General features: G+C 47.1%; 1 protein-coding gene across 1 annotated transcript; it reads right to left on the reverse strand.

Moving 5' to 3' along the window:
• Positions 1 to 261: 261 nt before the first annotated feature.
• On the reverse strand, positions 262 to 9,792 carry ARHGDIB (Rho GDP dissociation inhibitor beta). Its single transcript, XM_062613996.1, has 6 exons — positions 9,650 to 9,792; positions 6,005 to 6,193; positions 5,321 to 5,404; positions 3,872 to 3,948; positions 1,961 to 2,024; positions 262 to 1,052 (listed from the first exon to the last, which is right to left on the reverse strand). The coding sequence occupies exons 2-6, from the start codon at positions 6,180 to 6,182 to the stop codon at positions 853 to 855; spliced, it is 603 nt and encodes a 200-aa protein (XP_062469980.1). The 5' UTR covers positions 6,183 to 6,193; positions 9,650 to 9,792; the 3' UTR covers positions 262 to 852.
• Between the last annotated feature and the right edge of the window lie 8,686 nt (positions 9,793 to 18,478).

Genomic DNA, 18,478 nt, shown 5'->3' on the forward strand with positions numbered 1-18,478 from the left:
TGTGCCTGTGTGACCAGATGCCCCAGCTGGGTAAGAACATTTCCCCTCACAGAAGGAGCCACTGCACTTCTCCAAGTGCTGGGGCACAGAGGGTGATGCTCCCTTGTGCTTGGCCAACAGGGCAGTCACTGGGACATGTTTTGAAGGAGGTGGGCTATTTTCCTCCTGAAACATGCTCTTAAACCCTCCTATAATGCATTCTCCACATACACGTAACTGAAAAACACACTCTAGAAAAGAATGTGACGCTTATACAGAAAAGAAGAAAGAAACTGGTTTTATTCTTGGGACACTGAAGTCTTGTTACAGCATCTAGCTGCATTCCCCCGACTGGTTTTGCCTGCACAAGGATGGATTTTAACAGGGTGGGGCACCAGATACAGACCAGGAGACCATCATGGAAGGTAAGTAACCATTTACGGTGAGTCAGAACACATGGCAAGTATAACTCAGATAGGGATTTTCCAGGGACCAGTCCACCCTGCCAGGTGATCTTGTTTCCTAGAAAAGGCACTTCTGGGACCAGAGTTGGTACAGGAGAGATGGAGGCAGCAGGAGGAAGTACTGGGAGAAAGGGAGGGAGATGCTTTCCAATTTAACCCATTAGGGGTAATGATGGGGTGGTGGTGAAAAAGGGCGGGTTATTTTCAGTGTATCAGAAGCAGCAGCAAAGGCCGCCTGCAGGCCTGTGCATCGACCGAGGCTGGCACAGAGCCCCAGCACCCATGGGAAGGGCTGCCAGGGTTGTGGCTGGCCACAGTGGCAGGAAGGAGCAGCGTGGTGGGCATGGCCCACCTGGAGACTGGTGCAGGAGGCAAGGGGATTGGAAGGGGGAAGGCAAACTGAGTGAACTCATTCTGTCCATTCCTTCTTGATGGACAGGTTCCACTCCCAGGTGAGATGGTCATGCTTGTCATCATCCGTGAAGAAGGATTTGTTGTGATAGGTGCCTCGAGCCAGCATACCCTTAGGAGCCTCCTCAACAGGTGTCAGGAACTCGTACTCCTCTGGCCGTGGCCCGTAGCTGCCAACCATGAATGTGGCTTTGTCCACTAGGAGAAAATAATCCACAGGGTATGAGTCCCATAGGTGGAGAATGATCAAGGAGCATGGGCACAAATCACAGACAGAAAGGGGATAGTGGGGAGAAAAAGGGACAGTCCATGTCAGCAAGGGGAACAGAATCAGTGGGAGAAGTTAGTGAAGCATAAGGACAGCTGGAAAGATAAACGGATGGGCAGAAGGACAAGCAACTCAGTCAGTACCGTCTCATATGTATGTTCTGCTGGAAGGGAGTGGGTACACCCAGTGTATGGCTCAAGATCTCTCTTGATCCCCTGCTACTCTATTTTCTTGTGAGAAGACACCACTTGAGTGTGCAGGAGCCTTAGAGGTGGTTGCATGCAGAAATGCACATGGGGGATGTGTGTATGCAAAATGGGGCTCTCCTCTGCCTCATCCAGGCAGGGCAGCACTGCACAAAGAGGAGTGCTTTTTGGGGCAAACACAGGGCTCTGTACACAGCAGGAAGTTCCATAGAGCAGTTCTGAATTTTACCAAGTGCATTTGGAAGAGCTTTCAGGGGGTGACAAGCTCCACATATGCTGAGCCACTCTAAAGGGGAGGAGTGGAGGTGAAGAGCTCTGTATAGAGAGGAAATCTGTGGCAAGCACTGTCTAACCAGTGTCTCTGAGGACTGCTGCTGCAGACGGTGGCGTAGCATATAGATACCAGAGCTCACTCATACTGAGTTCGCACAGGAACAGGAAGCAGTTGGCCTGGGTGATTCAGGGTGCAGGCTAAGGCACTCTGCTGAGAAGCCTTGCCTCCTACATGGTGGCACAGGGTGGGCCTTGGGACCAGGGGAGACCCTGTCCTCATCCAGAGATGCTGGCACACTTCTTTAAGCAGAGGGAACACAGAGGTAGAAGCACTGATGTGCAAGGCAAAGAGCCCTTACCCTTCACCCCTGTCCGGTAGGTGTGCTGCACGTATTTCAGTCCCGACACAATGTCCCTGTTTACCTGCAAGAAGTGACCAGAAAGAAGTGTCAGGGGAGGGGGGTTGATTTAATAGCTGCTGGTTTTCCCTCTCCTTGGAGACATACCCATCTTGGCTTCCTACACCACTGCTCTCAAAGGTTCAGCACAAGGCACATTGTGAGGACTTCTCCATAGGCACCTGGAGACCTGCAGCATCCTCTGTGCATTTCCTGCACTTCTCCATCCTTTCCCCTGACTTTGAAGCTGACTGAAGCACATCAGCCAGCTTCACAAGACGGGCTGATGAGGACAAAGAAAAGCGAAGCAGGGAATTCCTGGTTAACAATTTCCGTGTTGAAAACCAGACAGGTATGACTAGGGTTATCCATGTAGCACAAATTGGGGGGCAAGGTTAACTGAACACTCCCAGCTACTCTCTAAGCTCTGTGGAGAGCTGGCAAGTTTCTCCTCAAAAGACAGAGGGGCACAGTTTTCTTCATAGTTTTTCCTCAGACCTCCTATGGATAGCTTGAATGTACCCCTTGCTGTCCACCTCCAGCATACATCAGCTCCCCACAGCACTACTCAATCTGGAAACAAGATGGGCAGATCCTTTTAAATCCCAGGAGATAATTCACATGGTGCCAGCTCTTACCAGCCTTAGGACTGAGGGAGGGAGTTAGAATAACTTGTCTGGCTCCAGGCATCTCCTGTCAACAGCCTTCAGATACAGATGGAAATATTTCATAGCACAAAGGAGAGCTGGAGGTGTCTCTGGACACAAATTAATCTCTGAAAAAGCAAGCTTCAGAGAAGAAGGGAAATCTTTCCTACAGAATGAAACACATTAACACTTTCCCTTGTCCATTTCAGGAGAGCTATCTTCCTTCCCTTTTTGCCTTCTCTGCCAAGCTCAGCTTTGTCTGCAGCAAACATTTGTTGGGGATGACCACTTCATTGTTGGGGATGACCACTTCAGCACTGGATGCCATGCTGGAGTGTGGCCAAGTTTCATTTTCAGCTGGAAGCAGAAGAAATGGCTGACACACTGGTTAGCGGGAGAGGGGAAGAAATGAGCCCATTTGGATATATCGTGACCCACAAGAACTCAGGCAACTTCAGCCAAATGCTATGGTATTAAATCTTTTTTTATGTATTCAGCCTTCCAGTTCCTAAAGGAGGGCTACAAGAAATCTGGAGAGGGACTTCCTACATGGGCATATAGTGACAGGATGAGGGAAAATGGCTTTCATCTTAAAGAGGGTAGGTTTAGATAAGATATAAGGAAGAAATTCTTTACTAGAAGGGTAGTGAAGCCCTGACAGAGGTTGCCCAGAGAAGCTGTGGCTGCCCCATCCCTGGCAGTGTCCAAGGCCAGGTTGGACAGGACTTGGAGCAACCTGCTCTAGTGGAAGGTGTCCCTGCCCATGGCAGGGGGTTGGAACCAGCTGAGCTTTAAGGTCCCTTCCAACCCCAACCATTCTATGATTCTATACATGATGCTCAGCAACGCCAACTGAACCAGTACTTCATGGAAAGCAATTTTCTCTTCTCCTCCCTGTCCATTTCCACTTCGTGTGAAGTAAAGGTTTTCTGGTGGCTAAAATGCAAAGCCAAACTCAGCCAAAACTAGCCATCTGGCTTCCAAACCACCTGTTATTCACCACTGTGAGTGGACAGAAAGCAACTTCTTCCAAGGGGCAATCAAGCACAAGCAATTCCCTGGAAATACCCAATCCCTTGTTGGGCAGAATGACACATGAAGCTATGGAAGCTTTACAAAGGCCCAACTTTTAGGCAGGCATGCTGCCTGGCTCTACTTATCTGGTAGGCTGCCACTGACCAGACTCAGCAAGTGATGAGAAGCAACAGGAAGGAAAACAACTCACTCTGAAGTGGATCTTAACTCTATATTCCACTCCTTCCTTTAATACGAAGGTCTCTTTCTTGAGTGTTTCAAGATCACCTGTAAGGAGAGGATCAAGCCATTAGCTAGACATGTCACAGTGGGAAGAAACCACATGCAAGGAGGATGGGGATGGGATTGGTGTCAAAACCAAGTGTCCCTTCAAGCACAGCACACTTGCAAAATGAGTACTCAGAGGTCTGTGTAAGCAGTTGCCCTGTTGAGCGCACATACACAGAAACGCCTAGGTGTACATATGTATTGACTCTATGAATGTGCACAAGGTAGCAATCTCTGGCACAGCCTTATGCAATGAAAACTGAAGAATCATGAAATGGAAAAGTTCTACCTGCAAAAACTATGTACATATAATTCCGAGACATGACTATCAACAAGGACCATCTTGGACCTCAGCTGAACTTCAGAGCAGCATGTCTTATTTCTATCAAAAGGGAATCATACGCTTATGGGGGACAAAGGCTCATTTGTTAACCAAATGCCAGCTGCATAGAAACACTTGGGAAATAGGATTCTGGTGAACTGGAAAAAGAAACTGGAAAATCTGCATGTTAATTTAATTCCAATGAATGAACAAGCTAGAAAATGGATTCTGAATGGAATGTTGGAATTTTTATTTAATGCTCACCTGAAACACAGCATGAGCCTCTCAAACCCAGCCCCTCTAATCAGTGGGATATTGAGGTTACACCTGCCTTAGCTGTGTAGTTGAGGTCAGGGCTGTCTTTGGAAGTGAAACTCTAGATTATTCTATTCTATGTGTCTGTGTCCACATCTATGAAGATAACGCCTAAACAAACACAGGTCTGGGCACATATACACAAAGATGTTTATGCACAGACCCACTGATGGGAATCAGCAGAAGCATGTGCATGCTTCACCCATGCCCAGCCCTGGCTTGGGTGACTGAGCATGTTTTACAGCTGCTGCCCAGCTTGTGAGGCTGCCTGGACCCTGCAGGGTTCTGAGTGGTTTTGGTTGAACAGGAAGCCTCTCTGCTCCTCTGGACCCAGCTTCCTCTCTCTACAGAAAAGCCCATATAAGGTGAAGCCTGGTTCTCTCCCCATGTCCTCAGGAGCCGGAACTGCAGCATTGCTTGGTTCTGAAGTTTCAAAACAGTCGGTTACCCAAATGCATGCACATCCCATGTACTCGTGAGGTCTCATTGAAAGGAAGGAAGAAGAGAATGCAGGAAACACTCAGGAGCTCCTAGATTAGTCTAGCCAGAGAAAAAGACCCTCAACAATTTTCTCTGTACATCTCCTTTTTCATACACATAAGAAACAAGGCTAAGATGGCCTTAGAGTTCCTCTAAAATCCACTGTAGCATCCCAAAGACAAGCTGCCTTTCAATGTGAAGCATGCCAGGGCCTTTGCTTTTCCCCCTTTGTGCACAGTGGCAGTCTGTACCTACCTGTAAGGTCCATGGTGATTGGTCCTGGAGCAGAGTCACATACCAGGGTGAGGCGGGTGACCACCACATTGGGAGCTGTTGGGTCTGCAGGAAGGAAAGCTGTTAGCTTGGGGGAAGCTGTTAGCTTGCAATATTAAAGGGGGGAGGAGGGGGGTGGAGGGGGGAGACTGAACACTGTGTCTGAACACTGAAGAAACACAGAAACTGCACTTCACGGAACACCTAGTAACAACAGACTGTTAGTACAACAGGACCATGCATCTACCCCAGTCTGCCAACATGGATCCCTCCAGCCTCCATCCCAATACCTAGAGGAGGTCTTTCCACTGCAAGGCAATCCCCCCATAAGATCATTCTGAGCAACAAGTCTCTCTTTCAGCATATACTGGTCCCCTCGGGGGTTTTTAACCCTTCAAGGGTCCTCCAAGGCCCACAGACCTCCCACCACAAGTCTCTTTCTGATGTCAGCATGCCCTAGTAATCTTACACCTAATGGTCAGAGCATCTTCCCTGTTTCTTTCACATGCATCTTTCCACCTGTCCATCCCCAGTCCTCCAACAGAAGCAGCTCATATGCCTGGTCAAACAAGCTCCCTCTTCCTTAAGGCCACTTTGCACCATCCCCACAGCACACTGTTGTGATGCATCTCCCCAGTCCCTTCCTATCAGAATGCCCCAGCCTACCTACTACCACAGGTCCATCTCCCAGGAGGGACTTCTTGTATTTAGCAAGGCTTTCATCATCCTTGTCCAACTCTTGCAGCTCCTGCAGTGTCTTCTGGGGAGGAGGTTTGTAGTTGAGTTTCCCATCCAGCTCATCATCATCATCCTCCACATGAGGTTCTTGGGTCTTCTCAGTCATGGTCACTTGGTCTGGGTAACAGAGGAGGGGGTAGTCAATGAGATTGGTTTGGAAGGCAATCCCCAGGGGCAATTGCTCTGGGCGCAGCGCGGCTCGACCCCTGGATAGGCAGGCACACACCCAGCACGGAGCGGGATCGTTAAAGACAAATGGCGCTGGTGATCAGCCGCAATCCCGGCACTGCCGAGCCGATATTCTGGCTCGAACACAATCCCCCTCTGCCCCCGCTCCTCTCCCTGCAGGCACCACGCGCACACGCAGACCTACAGACCTACACCATTCTTCCCTCCTGGGGAGGAGGTGCAAGAGCGGAGGCTGAAAGCAGAGTGATTTACAGCCACTCTGCAGCACAGTTGTGGCCGGCAGCCCTGCAATTACAAGCCACCGTGTAAGGCTTCAGTGCTCGCCAGCTATCTCACACAAAGAGCCACTACCACGCACTGGGGCACAGAGAGACATGAATAAATCCAAGGCCAGGGGTTTCATTTACCCTTTCACAATAGGCTAAAAGCCACGTTTCATAGAAAGCTCAAATACCTGGCAGCAGCTCCCTTATATTAGCAAGTAGCCCTCAAGGAAATGCATCCACTACAGTCTTATCTGCTGGTGTTCCCAGTGCTTGCTCCAGGAACAGCTCACTTCAGGAACCCAATCTTGTCTCCTTCCCGCTGAGGAAGGAAGCATGATGGTGACTGCATCCAGCCCAGCTGCAGAGCAGCCATGTGTACCTGTGCTGCATCAGCAGCGTTTCTCCGAAAAGAGAGGCAGGATGGCTGGAGCCCGCAGCCAGCACAGCCAGGACACGCACTGCTGAATGCAGGCATGCAGCAAAGCTGCTTGGGTGGCATCCCAAATGGGAGCCAGAGCGGGGAGAGATCAACTGATGAGCAGCCAGGGCATGGAATGACAGAACAGGAGACAGGCAGGAGAGGTGAGCAGTGCTGCGCCAGGTCCCCCTTAGTCAGCTGCCTGCCTTGCGGAGCCAGATGCATGGTTCCAGACACTTTCCCATTCTTCAGAGAAAGGCGGAAAACAGCAGTGCTTTAGCGCAGCAGCAGTTGTCACAAATGGCCAAGCCATTCCTTGCTGTTTGGCAGCAAAAGAATTTGGTCAAGCTACACAGTTCATTCAGTTCACTTCCACTTATCCTTGTATTAGCCCCTTTTTCAAGACCGTCTCAACTAAAAAATTCCCCATTTGCCTGATTATTTGCAGTTTCCCCAGCAAGCCCTTTATCCTTCTCTGCAGCTGGCCTTAATATTCACCCCTGCTCCCTTAAGTTAAACTGGGAGCTAGTGGGATAGTTCTCTCATTCATTAAACTAGAAAGGGAATGCAAAAAAAAAAAGCTATACACGCAACAGTTCAGGATGAATCAGCAAGTAGAATCAAGCAGCAATGAGTAATATCCAGACTTCCCAGTGCAATTCCAGTGGGGAAAAAATGATGAAAAAATCCCCAAAACAAAACAAAAACCCCACAAAACAGGGAGGGATATATTTACATGTTACAACAGGACAGAGAAGGACCAAGCAGCAGAAGAATAAGAAGAGTGGTGTCACAGTCGAGAATGCTAATGGCCATCACAAGACTATTTGCAATTTTGTAGTGAGTCAGGAATTAGTGCAGAGCAGGCAGCTGGGAAATAAATGGGAATCCCAGCTCACATGAACAGGGAAGAAAACACGTCCCAGCAGCGGAATAACTGTGGCTGAGTTCATGCCCAGCCTTAGAAGTGTGAAGGACTTACACACCATAGGGAAGGCCCTTGAGCTTGTCCTCATGAGGAGGGAAACCAGAAGTTCCCTCAGGACAGCAACAACTGCTCATGCCCCATTGCTCTGCGGCCCCAGCATTAGTCACTTCACAAAGCCTCGCGATCCTCTCAGTGTCGTCCCACATGCAGCACAGGAAAGGGATGTAATGAGCTGCAGCAGCCAGCACCAGGTCTTGCCTTTCACTTGGGCTCCAGCTGCACACCCAATAATTTTCTCTCTCCTGAGTTCTCCCATGATACCAGGCTGCATCTGCCACCACTACAACCACAGCGCAGAACTGCCTGTCTGCCCCTGTCCTCTGGGAGGGGAGCGAGGGTGATTTAACACCAGAGAGAGCAATGGCCACACTCAGAGAAAAAGCAGTCAGGGTTGCACCAGCTGGTTGCTCTCCATCCCTCAGATCTTCCCTTTGCATCACATAAGCCATATAGACATTCCCTGACAGCCCATGTGGGTGGCTCACTGAACAACCCCTGGCTCACATGAATCTTAGTATGGCACTGATGAGAGCCCATTCTGGCATTTCTACCCAGGCTGTGGACCTGACCCTGCCTTCCTGCCAAACTCTCAGGCAGGAAAGAGGACAGCTCACACCTCAGCTGCCCCTGCCTCTACGCGCTCCAACTCTACAAGCTGAGACATGCTACTGGGCTTTGGCACGAGCACTTCCCCAAAGTGAGTGTGGTACCCAATTATTGGGGTCCCTAGGATCCTGTGCCACTGCCCAAGCCAAGGGCTGGGCTAAGATGGAGACCCCCCTTCACGCCACAAGCCACAGTACAAATGAGAAAATTAACCCTATAAATGCTCCACACAAGGAGAAATCTGGACGATTTGTGCCTTGCACCACTACATTTTTCTTGCGTTCCTGCAGCCCCAACTGACAGTCATGCATCACCTGTGCTTCTGAGGCCTGGCAGCACCCACAAAGCAGTGGGGAGAGGGGCAAGGGTAGCGTTAGAGGTCCTTGCCAGAGAGGGAGATGGCTGCAGGAGATGAAGGAGGAATCATGCCCTGCTGAGTGGTGTGAGCATCTCTTGGCTGGGCTCTGCCTGTGCAGGGAAGTGACTGCCCTCACAACTGCAGTACGAATTGGCTTGCAGCAGATGGGGCAGATGGTGGGCACCTCCTCAGCCCCCACACGCCTCCATGGGTGCAAAGAGCGGTGACCCAGGGACAGCATTTTATTTGCCCTCCCTCTGTGCATCACTCCCCCAAAACACTCTCTGATCGAGGGCTTATCTCCAGGAAGTGGGTTTAGCAGGGAGGAAGTAATTTTCCACAGCAGGGGCAAAACACAACGACCCCTCCAGCACCCTCGGCCATGACTCCCCCTCCCACCCCGGGGGGGGGGGGGGGGGGGGAGAGCAGAAAGGGAGCTCGGAGACCGCCGGGTACCATCCCACTGAGGTACACCCACCGACACCCCACGGGGGCCGTCCCACCACCCCGGGGACTGCCTCTCCTTCCCCTGTCCCTCCAGCCCACCACAGCGTGGAGCCCAACTTCCCCCTCGGATGTAGTGGGGGCCCTGCCCGTCTCCCCGGGCAAGGCTGGGCAACGGAGCCAGCAGCCGGGAACAAAGGCGCAAAGTTGAGCCCCCTCCGGGGACATGGAGCCGGGGGTGAGCCCTCTCCTGTCCCCCCACCCGGCTTCTCCCCGGACTCTCTCCGCCGGGGTTCGTACTCACCGGCTCAGCGGCGCCTGCGACCAGGGTCCTCCACTCAGCGCTCAGCTTTGAGCTTTGGCAGTTGGAGCAGGAAGGAAGTTGGTGAAGAGAGGAGAAAAAAAAAAATAACGCTCACACGAATGGGGAAAAAAAAAAAAAAAAGGGCAGCCGCAGCCACCGCCAGAGCCCACTCTCAGAGGAAGCCCTGCACAGTCCCGCATGCTGCAGCGCTCACCAGCGTTCCCCGGCCCCGCTTTGTCTGCGCGCCCGCTGCGTTCTTTTTGCGCAGAGGTGCGCAGGACTTTGTTTACGGAGCTGAGCCCGGCTAGAGACGCGGGAATGTTCCCCGCTCCCGGATCCTTGTGCCTGGGAAAGGGGGCGGGGGGGTGTCTTTGTTTTGCAGTCCTGGCTTTTATTTTGTTTACTTTCCTGGTGTAATTGCGGTCGATTTCAAAAGCTGGCCCTGATTTATACCGATTAAAAAAAGCGGAGAATCACGTTGAGTGTATTGCATAGATGAAGGGATACGGAGGGGTGCAATTGGGGTTCATTACTGATGAACCTCATTTTTTCCTGGTTAACATATGCTACCTGCTGCAATTAATCAGCTAATTGTTCCCAACTCTCAGCCATTTTCACACAAGCAGTTTCATAGAGCAGCTACCTCAGGAAGAACAGGATCTCTTTCCCCAGATTAGAAATGATCAGAAATTATCAGAAAGATTTTACACCACTTCCTTGAGAAATATCTTCAGTCAGAAAAATCCTTCACACACACACAATCCCCAATGCACAACAAATTAGATCATTGGTTTGCAAACAGCAAATATGGATCTGCAACGACTGATAGACTGCTCTTTATGCGTTTCCAGAAGCAAAATAAGCAAAGCAAATCTATTATCAGTGGGCTTAAATTCACTGCCCTGGAGCCACATGTCTATTAAAAAACATGTATCCCACGCAAACTTTTTAAGCTGCAAACAACTGAGTAAAAGGGCTCTCCTAAACGACCAGGAGATCTCGGAGGACAGCAACTGATATTCTCAACCTACAATTGCTTTCATTTAGGCTATAGGTGGCACTTTGATTCTGACCTCATGTTTTTCAAGGGACCAAGAGAACATATGTCTGTCTGGCAATGAATTTCCATTTAGCAGGGGCTGTAGCCTCAGAAACATTTTAAGCTTCCATGAATTAGCTTCACCGCCATGAGAAATTATTTTATTCTCTGCTGCTCTGTTTCACTCCTACGCTAACCCTGCCCATTGGCCAGCACAAGAGAGCTGGTCTGAACACAGCACTGAGCTGAGTTTAAAATGTGCTTCACATGAATATGTAAACAAATGCCTAAATATATAATTTTAAACCCAGATAGGTTTCCCGGTTCTTATTCAAGTGGCCCAATGTGGCTAAACCCTTTTGCCAACACAAGGGAAGGGGCTGTATGGGATAGGGATGGGGAAAGGACAGAGCAAATTGTACCAATGACAGTGCCACATTATGGTGGCTCAAAATGTTCATGTGGATAGCCCTGGCCTGAAAAAGGTGTGAAAAGCTGGATGTGTAAACTATGGGGAGCTTTGAGGAAATGGTCTTGTTAAACAGCCTCTGTGTCTGGTACATCAACTTCTTGTTTCCTGTGCTGTCTGTACTAACACTCTGATTTCAGTAGATTTCCCAATTTGTACTGGGAAACCATAATACCCTTTAGGAGGGTGTGTGGGTTAAGGTTACGGTTCAGTCATGGCTTGGTTTGAAATTCCCTTGGTTTTGGTGGCTGTGTACAGAGAGAGCAAGGCAGTCGTAACTCCAGCATCATTACAATCATTTTTGCTGGGGGGTGGTTGGGTTTAGCTTTGTCTCTTTTTTTTTTTTTCGGTTAGACTAGATATTAGGAACAATTTATTCCCCAAAGGATAGTCAGGCATTGGAACAGGCTGCCCAGGGCAGTGGTGGAATCACCATCTCTGGAAGTGTTCACAAACTGTGTAGGTGAGGCCCTCAGTGACATGGTTTGGTGGTGCCCTTGGCAGTGCTGGGGGAAGAGTTGGGCTTGATGATCTCAAAGGTCTTTTCCAACCTGGTTGATTATATGATTCTATAAATACCAGACTGCCTGTGCCTTTGTGTAGCTATTTGCATACTATTTCTAAATGTGTGTGAGCATACATCAAGACCAGTATATCCACAAATATGCATGAAGGTATAGGGATGTATAGCTATGTGCCACTATAGAGTACATACACTCAGCCTGTATCAGCATGTCTGCTGATCACACAGGAGAAACAGATTTTACTCCTAGATTAGAAATTAGCTGGTATGTAATCCTGGACAAATCATGTCATTGCTCTGTACTTCATCTTCCTATTTGTAAGAGGGGTGAGAAGGAGCTGCATACATTGGGTATGCACCATGTCAAGCAGATGAGAGCTTAGAAGCCAGGCAACATCCTTTGGGTCAGAATATCCAACATCCTGCTGGGGAACCACATTACTGATCTGCTGGAAGAAAGGCAGGTTTTGAACCATGTTGGAGAAGAATATTACTGAAAGCAAATCCCTGCCACTGAGTATTTAATCTCTGACAAACTGATGCCATGCAATGAAGATCATCTCTTGGCAAACATTGTCCAGCCCCAGCCAATTCTTCTGTCTATAGCAGAAGGAGGCAAGGACAACAGCTAGAGCGTACCAACTTTATTGTAAATGAAACTGTAATATTTCAAATATGTTCTTAGTTGGAAAAAAAAAAACATTTTCTACTTAAAATATTATGATTAGGACTTACTTACTTTGACCTAACTGATCACAGTTGGTTGTACAATTAATTGATCACATTAATATGTATCAGCTGTTAAGTGTCTAAACTTCTTTCAAGTAAATAGCCAAAAGCTTATGCAAATTTTTAAATATATATTCTTCAACTATGCAGCCTTTATTCTCAACAGTCATACACTTTCTATAGCACTTTATTAGACCCAACAAATCATGAGCTTTCTTAAAAATTTTAAGATTTAAAAAAAATTAGGCATGTCATTTTTTAATATTTTTTTTCTCTGTTTGAGTTTGGATTGCTCCCATAAGCTGTCCAGCGTTTCTGGGTTTGAATTTTTTAGACTGGTGGTACATTGTTGCTGCGTGCTGCTAAATGTCACCTCCATCTTCTGCAGAAAAGGTGGTTGCATTTCAGGAAAGGAGCTATTTTATGGCCTTCAGGAGTGACTAATTCAGGAAATCCTCACCTATTAGAATCCTTTACTTTCATCTACTCTTAGTTTCCAAAATTGTCTAATTTGGAGCTGAAATTTCCCAGGCTGGAAGTTCTGAGGGGAAAAATAAAAAGAGATTTCAGTCCAGGCAGGGAATCCATTTTTGTAATTGTAAGAGGCCCAATAGTGTTATATTTTTTTAGTACTGCTCTTGTAAAGTGGTTTGGAGCTCCCTATTTGAATTTGCGCTGAACTCAGTACACAGTGTTACTAACTTTGGTAACACTGCTGAATCCTGTCGCTGTCCCTCAAGCTTTTTGCAGTCTCCAGGAAGACTAGTGGTACGCTGGGAAGAAAACATCATGATGCAGCAAATTCATGTCAACAGCTGCTGCAAGGTAAGCATCAGTTTCAGTCATAAGCATCTCCAGGTGGGTGTCCCCAGATGGTGTCCCTCGCTACCTGAAGAGATCCTTTCTCCTCCAGAGATGGGAGGAGGTAATCCAGGCCTGAGGCAGTCACAAGGTGATGAGCATGGTGGAAGGTGACAGGTCAGATGCAAGGCCTTTCTCTGCCATGAGGGGGTATTCACTGCACCACCAAGTGCCACCCAACTCCTTGATAAACCCAGCACTGCCTCCTCCCCCTCCCACTTAAGCAGGATAAACAGGGGTTACAGGCAATGAGGCATGAATTCATTCCACACAAATAAGATGCAGGCAGAAGGTGTCCCAGGATTTGTTTTTTAAAGGAAGCGTCCTAAGGTTGATCCTGATGTGCCTAACACATGTTGTGCTTGTCTTCTTCCTACTCCGTGCTACTCTCCCCTCCTAAAGTGCTGCAAAGGAGTGTGCAGATGATAGGGTAAGAATAGAGGAAAGGAATGGGCACTAGACACAGTGCCAGACAAAGAGGCCAATATTCAGCATGGAGAGCAAGGGGGAGGAAAGTACTTCAGGGTGCAGCCACAGAGCCCCTGGTAAGGGTTTATCTGGGTTTCCTACTGCCCAATCCCATGGCAATCCCTTCAAACCACCTGGCCACAGGACTTGAGAGCTCTCAGCTGGACAAATAGCTGACTCCAGTCAACATGACTGTGTGCTCCATCTCTCCATCTCCTCCAGAAGAGATTTCCTGAAAGATGGAGAGAAGATTGGAGATTTAATGCTTGCCTAAGCAGCTTTCAGACCAGTTAACGTGCTTATCTCATAAATCTCATCCCAGCCTGAAGGTGTGCAAAGACTTCACGTGTCACTGCTGGATGACTCGATTCCTCTGGGGGAGCAAGGGAAACTGCAAGAAGAGGGAAAAAAACCCTGATTTGGCTGGGGATGAGAGAGTAGGGGTAAAACAGAGCCGTTTTCCTCCAGAGACTAGCCTGAGACTGAGGGTGGACAGAGCATTCCAGTAAGGGAGAAGGAGAACTAAGCTGGTAAAAGGGGGAGAGTGAGGGGACCTGGCTTGGTGAGGGGAAGAAGGTCCCTGCTACTGGGTAGCAGTGGTATCTTCTCTGCCTCACCCCTGCAGACCAAAGCCTAGCAAGGAAGAAAGCAGCTTTTGGTCTCCACCCCTCAGTGGATATTTTGGTGGGAGCTGACATCTCCAGGTCCTGGAGAAGTCACCCACAGAAGCTGGATTTGAAAAAGGACTGGATTATTTTAGGACCTCTCAGAAAACAGGTGGTTATGTAAGGTCAAATCTCAGCAAGTGTAATCAAATCTCAGTTCTAAGCTGATCATCAGGCAGGGTGTTAGGAGGTATTTATTCAAACACTCCTCCTGGTGCTGTGACTTTTCTTCAAAACAGCCAGAGCTGAAGCTGAGACTAAATTAGGAGAGCTATGCAATCCTCTTCTCCCCTGTTGGCCTTAGAAAATCTCTCTTGCCAGCTGCACCCTGCCTTGCCTGTGCTAAACACTCTCTTAACAGACACCTTGATTTTATACTGGAATTCATGACTCCCTGCCAGGCTGTGTCCAGGCTCCTGCTAGCTCTTATGTGCCCTGGTGCTTTTGCCTTAGCAATGCTCAGGGCATGCTGCTTGCAGCTACAAAAGCTCTCTCTGAAGCCATGAGGCAGTAATTATCAGCGTCTCTGTGGCAACAGTTTTCCTTTATTGCACTTGTGCTGTTCCCATATTATTGCTGTCACAGCCCTGCCTCTGCAAACCCCCACAGTGTTATTGTAGTGGATTCTAGTGGAAAGCACCAGTGTGACAATTGCCTCTCCTCCCTCTGCTTCTTTATCTCTTGTTTTGTAGACTTTCGTATATAAAAGAGAAAACCAAATGCCATGTTCAACAAAGCAGCTAACAGCTATTTAAATTCTCAATAAATATTATCCAATAATATGTATTCACAGAAGCTTAACAAGTAATGAATGTGCAACATTTGCACACGATGAGCATTTTCTTCCCAGAGCTAATAGAATCACAACCAGGAGTAACCAATAGGGAGTTTAAATGTGCCCTGATGAAAATATGTAATACTAAAGAAAAGCACAGCAAGAAATCATCACCCTCACCATTTTCATTGTCATCCCATGCTGCACTGGAGAGAGCCCACAGAGGAGTATGCTCCTATGGGACCCCATCATTGTCTTCCCCAGATGTCCACTGGAGAAAGTTTCCCCTCTTTTTCCTCTCTCTCCTCTTCCTTTATATTAATTTTTCTCTAGAAATAACTTTCACCACTACAGGCAAAGTATGCCATTAGCTATGGACACCACAAACGAATCTTTGTATATATGAAACTGTCAGAACATCCTCTGTGCCATACATGCATGACCAGCCTGCAGTGATAGCTACTAAACACTTCACTTACTCTATGATGTGTTTATGATGCTTGACTGGGACCAAGAAGCAGCCTACAGTTCCAGATTCTTGGCATAGAAATATCCTTATGGGCCTCCCAGTAAGAGACTCTAATTCACTTTATAGACGTGTGTACCTTCTCTGGAAAGCAGGACTGTAGAGAATCTAAATTAAAAGAAAGGTTGGGATCTGCCAGTGAAAGGCCATAAAAAATTACACACATTAAAACACAAAACTCTACACATTAGCAAGATCTGAGGGGAGAGCAGAACTAGGTGTATTACCTAGCAATACACCTGATCAATATAAGGAGAAAAGGGGGGGTGGGGGATGGGGTGCAAATGATTCATATTTTCATCCCCTGGCTTTTCCCCTTCCACAGTTATTTCCACCAGGGATCTACTATCACATGGCAGCTGGAGCATTTAGCATCCATGTATGTGAGAGGTGAGCAGCCACCCAAGAGACAAGATAATGGAGCAGGAAGAGCTGCCTCCTCTACCCATTAGTTGAATGCTCCCAAGGAGAGTGCATGATGCTCCCCAGAAGCAATCATTTCTGTTTGAAAGCCTCAGATGTCACATGAAAAAAATCATAATAATGGTGGCAAAGAGCTGAACTGAATGAGATTGTACAGCAGTGCTTTTATCTGCTAGGAGGAGGAAAGAAGAGTATGGTATGAAAGCCATAGGAAGAGATGTGTCCCCTTAAGAAGAAACATTCTACCAAACTGTTTTAGAAGAGCCTTTCTTTATTGAGCTGCTAGTTGCTAAGGAGAAAAAATTGATCGTTCAGAAAAGAGATGAGAAAAGGAGCTGTCAGGAAAGAAGACATCTGGAGCTGACTTGTGTACAGTTTCTTCTTCTTAGCCCAGTGACACTGAATCATTTGCTTCTCTATTTTAAAAGGAATAAAGCTCTGGAATTATCTGATTTCCATTCAAATAAAAACACATTCTCACAGTCTCTTTATTTATTTTTTTTTAACAAAGCATTATTATTTCTCTGTTTAGTTCAATGTGTGATCATTTTAGTGAGTGCTAGTGGGTCATTTAATCACTGTTCACAGGTATGTGGCATATAATTCATAGAGAAGGAATTAATTATGGAAAAAGAAAAATCTAAGGAAGACCCTTGAGACAATACTGTGCAAACTGTTACTCAGGTACATTTTTAAGAGCAACTACATGTTCTGCTTTCTGGCAGTCACATAGATAACAAGATTAACTACTTGGGTTTGATAAAAAAAGAGAAAAATGTTAAGTATGGTTCAGTATATTAATGTTGAGCTTGTTCTGTTCATGTCATTCAGGGGGGGGAAATAACCTTACAAAGAAAAAAAGAAATCCAAACCGATATTTTTATTCTGGGCAGAGTGAAAACATGAAAGAAAGGGAGTTTTTTAAAATGATCTAACAACTCAATCTCATTGCAGCCCTGCCAACACCCTGGTGCTTACATTCAGCAAAGTAGTGCATGGAAAGGACGTTTGTTAATGTTATTGCTTTCTCATGGGATAACTCTGCAATGAGCAGGGGGATGCTCTTAAACAATGAATCACAAAGCAGTTACAAAGTACTGAGCTTTTTGCGCTGCATGGCCAAGCACATCAGTCCCCACAGCAGATGTCTGGGTCTCATCTGCAGGTCTATGAACTTCCTGTTCATCAGCTTCCATATTTACAAATAGGGTTGATGAAAATTTAGCTTTGTGTTTTGAGATCTGTGGGTGAAAAGTGCCATCTAAAAATGGAAAAGATAATTCTGGTTTTCCTTTTATTTATGCCAATAAGGGAAAAGTTCATGTAAGTTAACAAAATCATACCAATGTAGCAGTCTTGTGAGTGTTTAGATGGTAAAACTTGATTATCTGTTCCAAGAAAGGCCAGACTCACTACTCAGAAGAAAATGTAACTCTCTGGTAACTAATGAAGTGTATGACAGGCTACATGGTTTTTTTTATCAATTGCTGTAAAAAGCCCCAGCATGTCATAAAGTGTTGGTGCCTGAAAGCCTGGGGCCTGTAATGATCTGACATGCAAAATCAAGTATCCTTGGCTGAATGAGAAAATCAGGATCTTGATTTTTCCTCAAGAGCCTTGACAATGACCTTGGCTTGCAGACTTAGTCATGTCCCCAGTGCTGCCTAGTCATGTCCCCAGTTTCTAACACAGACAGGGTGATTGCTGATAGATCAGCTAAACCTTATGGTTTGACTGGTGTTTCCTCAAAAGACTCTTTTCTCCAGAATGACCATGGAATCTTTCTGTAGAACCCTGGCAGCAGAAAAACAGACCTCAGCCTCTGTAATCTCTGCATCATTGACAAAGTAGCCTCCAGGGCATGAGTGAAAATGAGAATTGAGACCAGGCTCTTTTGCAAGCTGGGCTTGGAGACACCCAACATAACTGTTTTAGCCAGCAGCAGGCACAGATTCCCGAAGTCAGCACACCCAGTTTATTGCAGGCTGCTACAGATGCTTAATCCTAACCCCAGAACAGTGATGCATGATTTCCTGGAGGAAGAATGATAAAACTCTCCACTAAGATGCCTGCTTTGGTGGCATCTTTGATGGACTGATTTGCATGTACTCAGATAGATAAATATCTGCACCAGGCAAAGCCCAATCCTCTACATCTCTATTTTTTTTTTCCACTAACACAAATGACAGACAGCTTAGGAAAATGATGGGCATTGGTAGAGAGTTACAGCATGCGTATCTTCTTTTGCAGGCACCTCGATATGCTGGGTTTCTCACCAAAATGCTGTTGACATGACAACCTCACTGACTTTCTACAAGACCAATAGACAGTCTCATTCCAAATCCAGGTCC

This window comes from Pezoporus occidentalis, unplaced genomic scaffold (assembly GCF_034315485.1).
Source record: "Pezoporus occidentalis ecotype Australia unplaced genomic scaffold, CSIRO_AGI_Poc_V1 ctg172, whole genome shotgun sequence".
Lineage (NCBI taxonomy): Eukaryota > Metazoa > Chordata > Aves > Psittaciformes > Psittacidae > Pezoporus > Pezoporus occidentalis.

Excerpts from the sequence above, each read along its gene's own strand:
- ARHGDIB (XM_062613996.1), bottom strand. The coding sequence starts at position 6,182 with ATGACTGAGAAGACCCAAGAACCTCATGTGGAGGATGATGATGATGAG. Across the intron at positions 3,949-5,320 it reads AATCACCATGGACCTTACAG|GTGATCTTGAAACACTCAAG; the intron begins GTAGGTACAGAC and ends CTCTCCTTACAG. Across the intron at positions 1,053-1,960 it reads CTACCGGACAGGGGTGAAGG|TGGACAAAGCCACATTCATG; the intron begins GTAAGGGCTCTT and ends ATTTTCTCCTAG.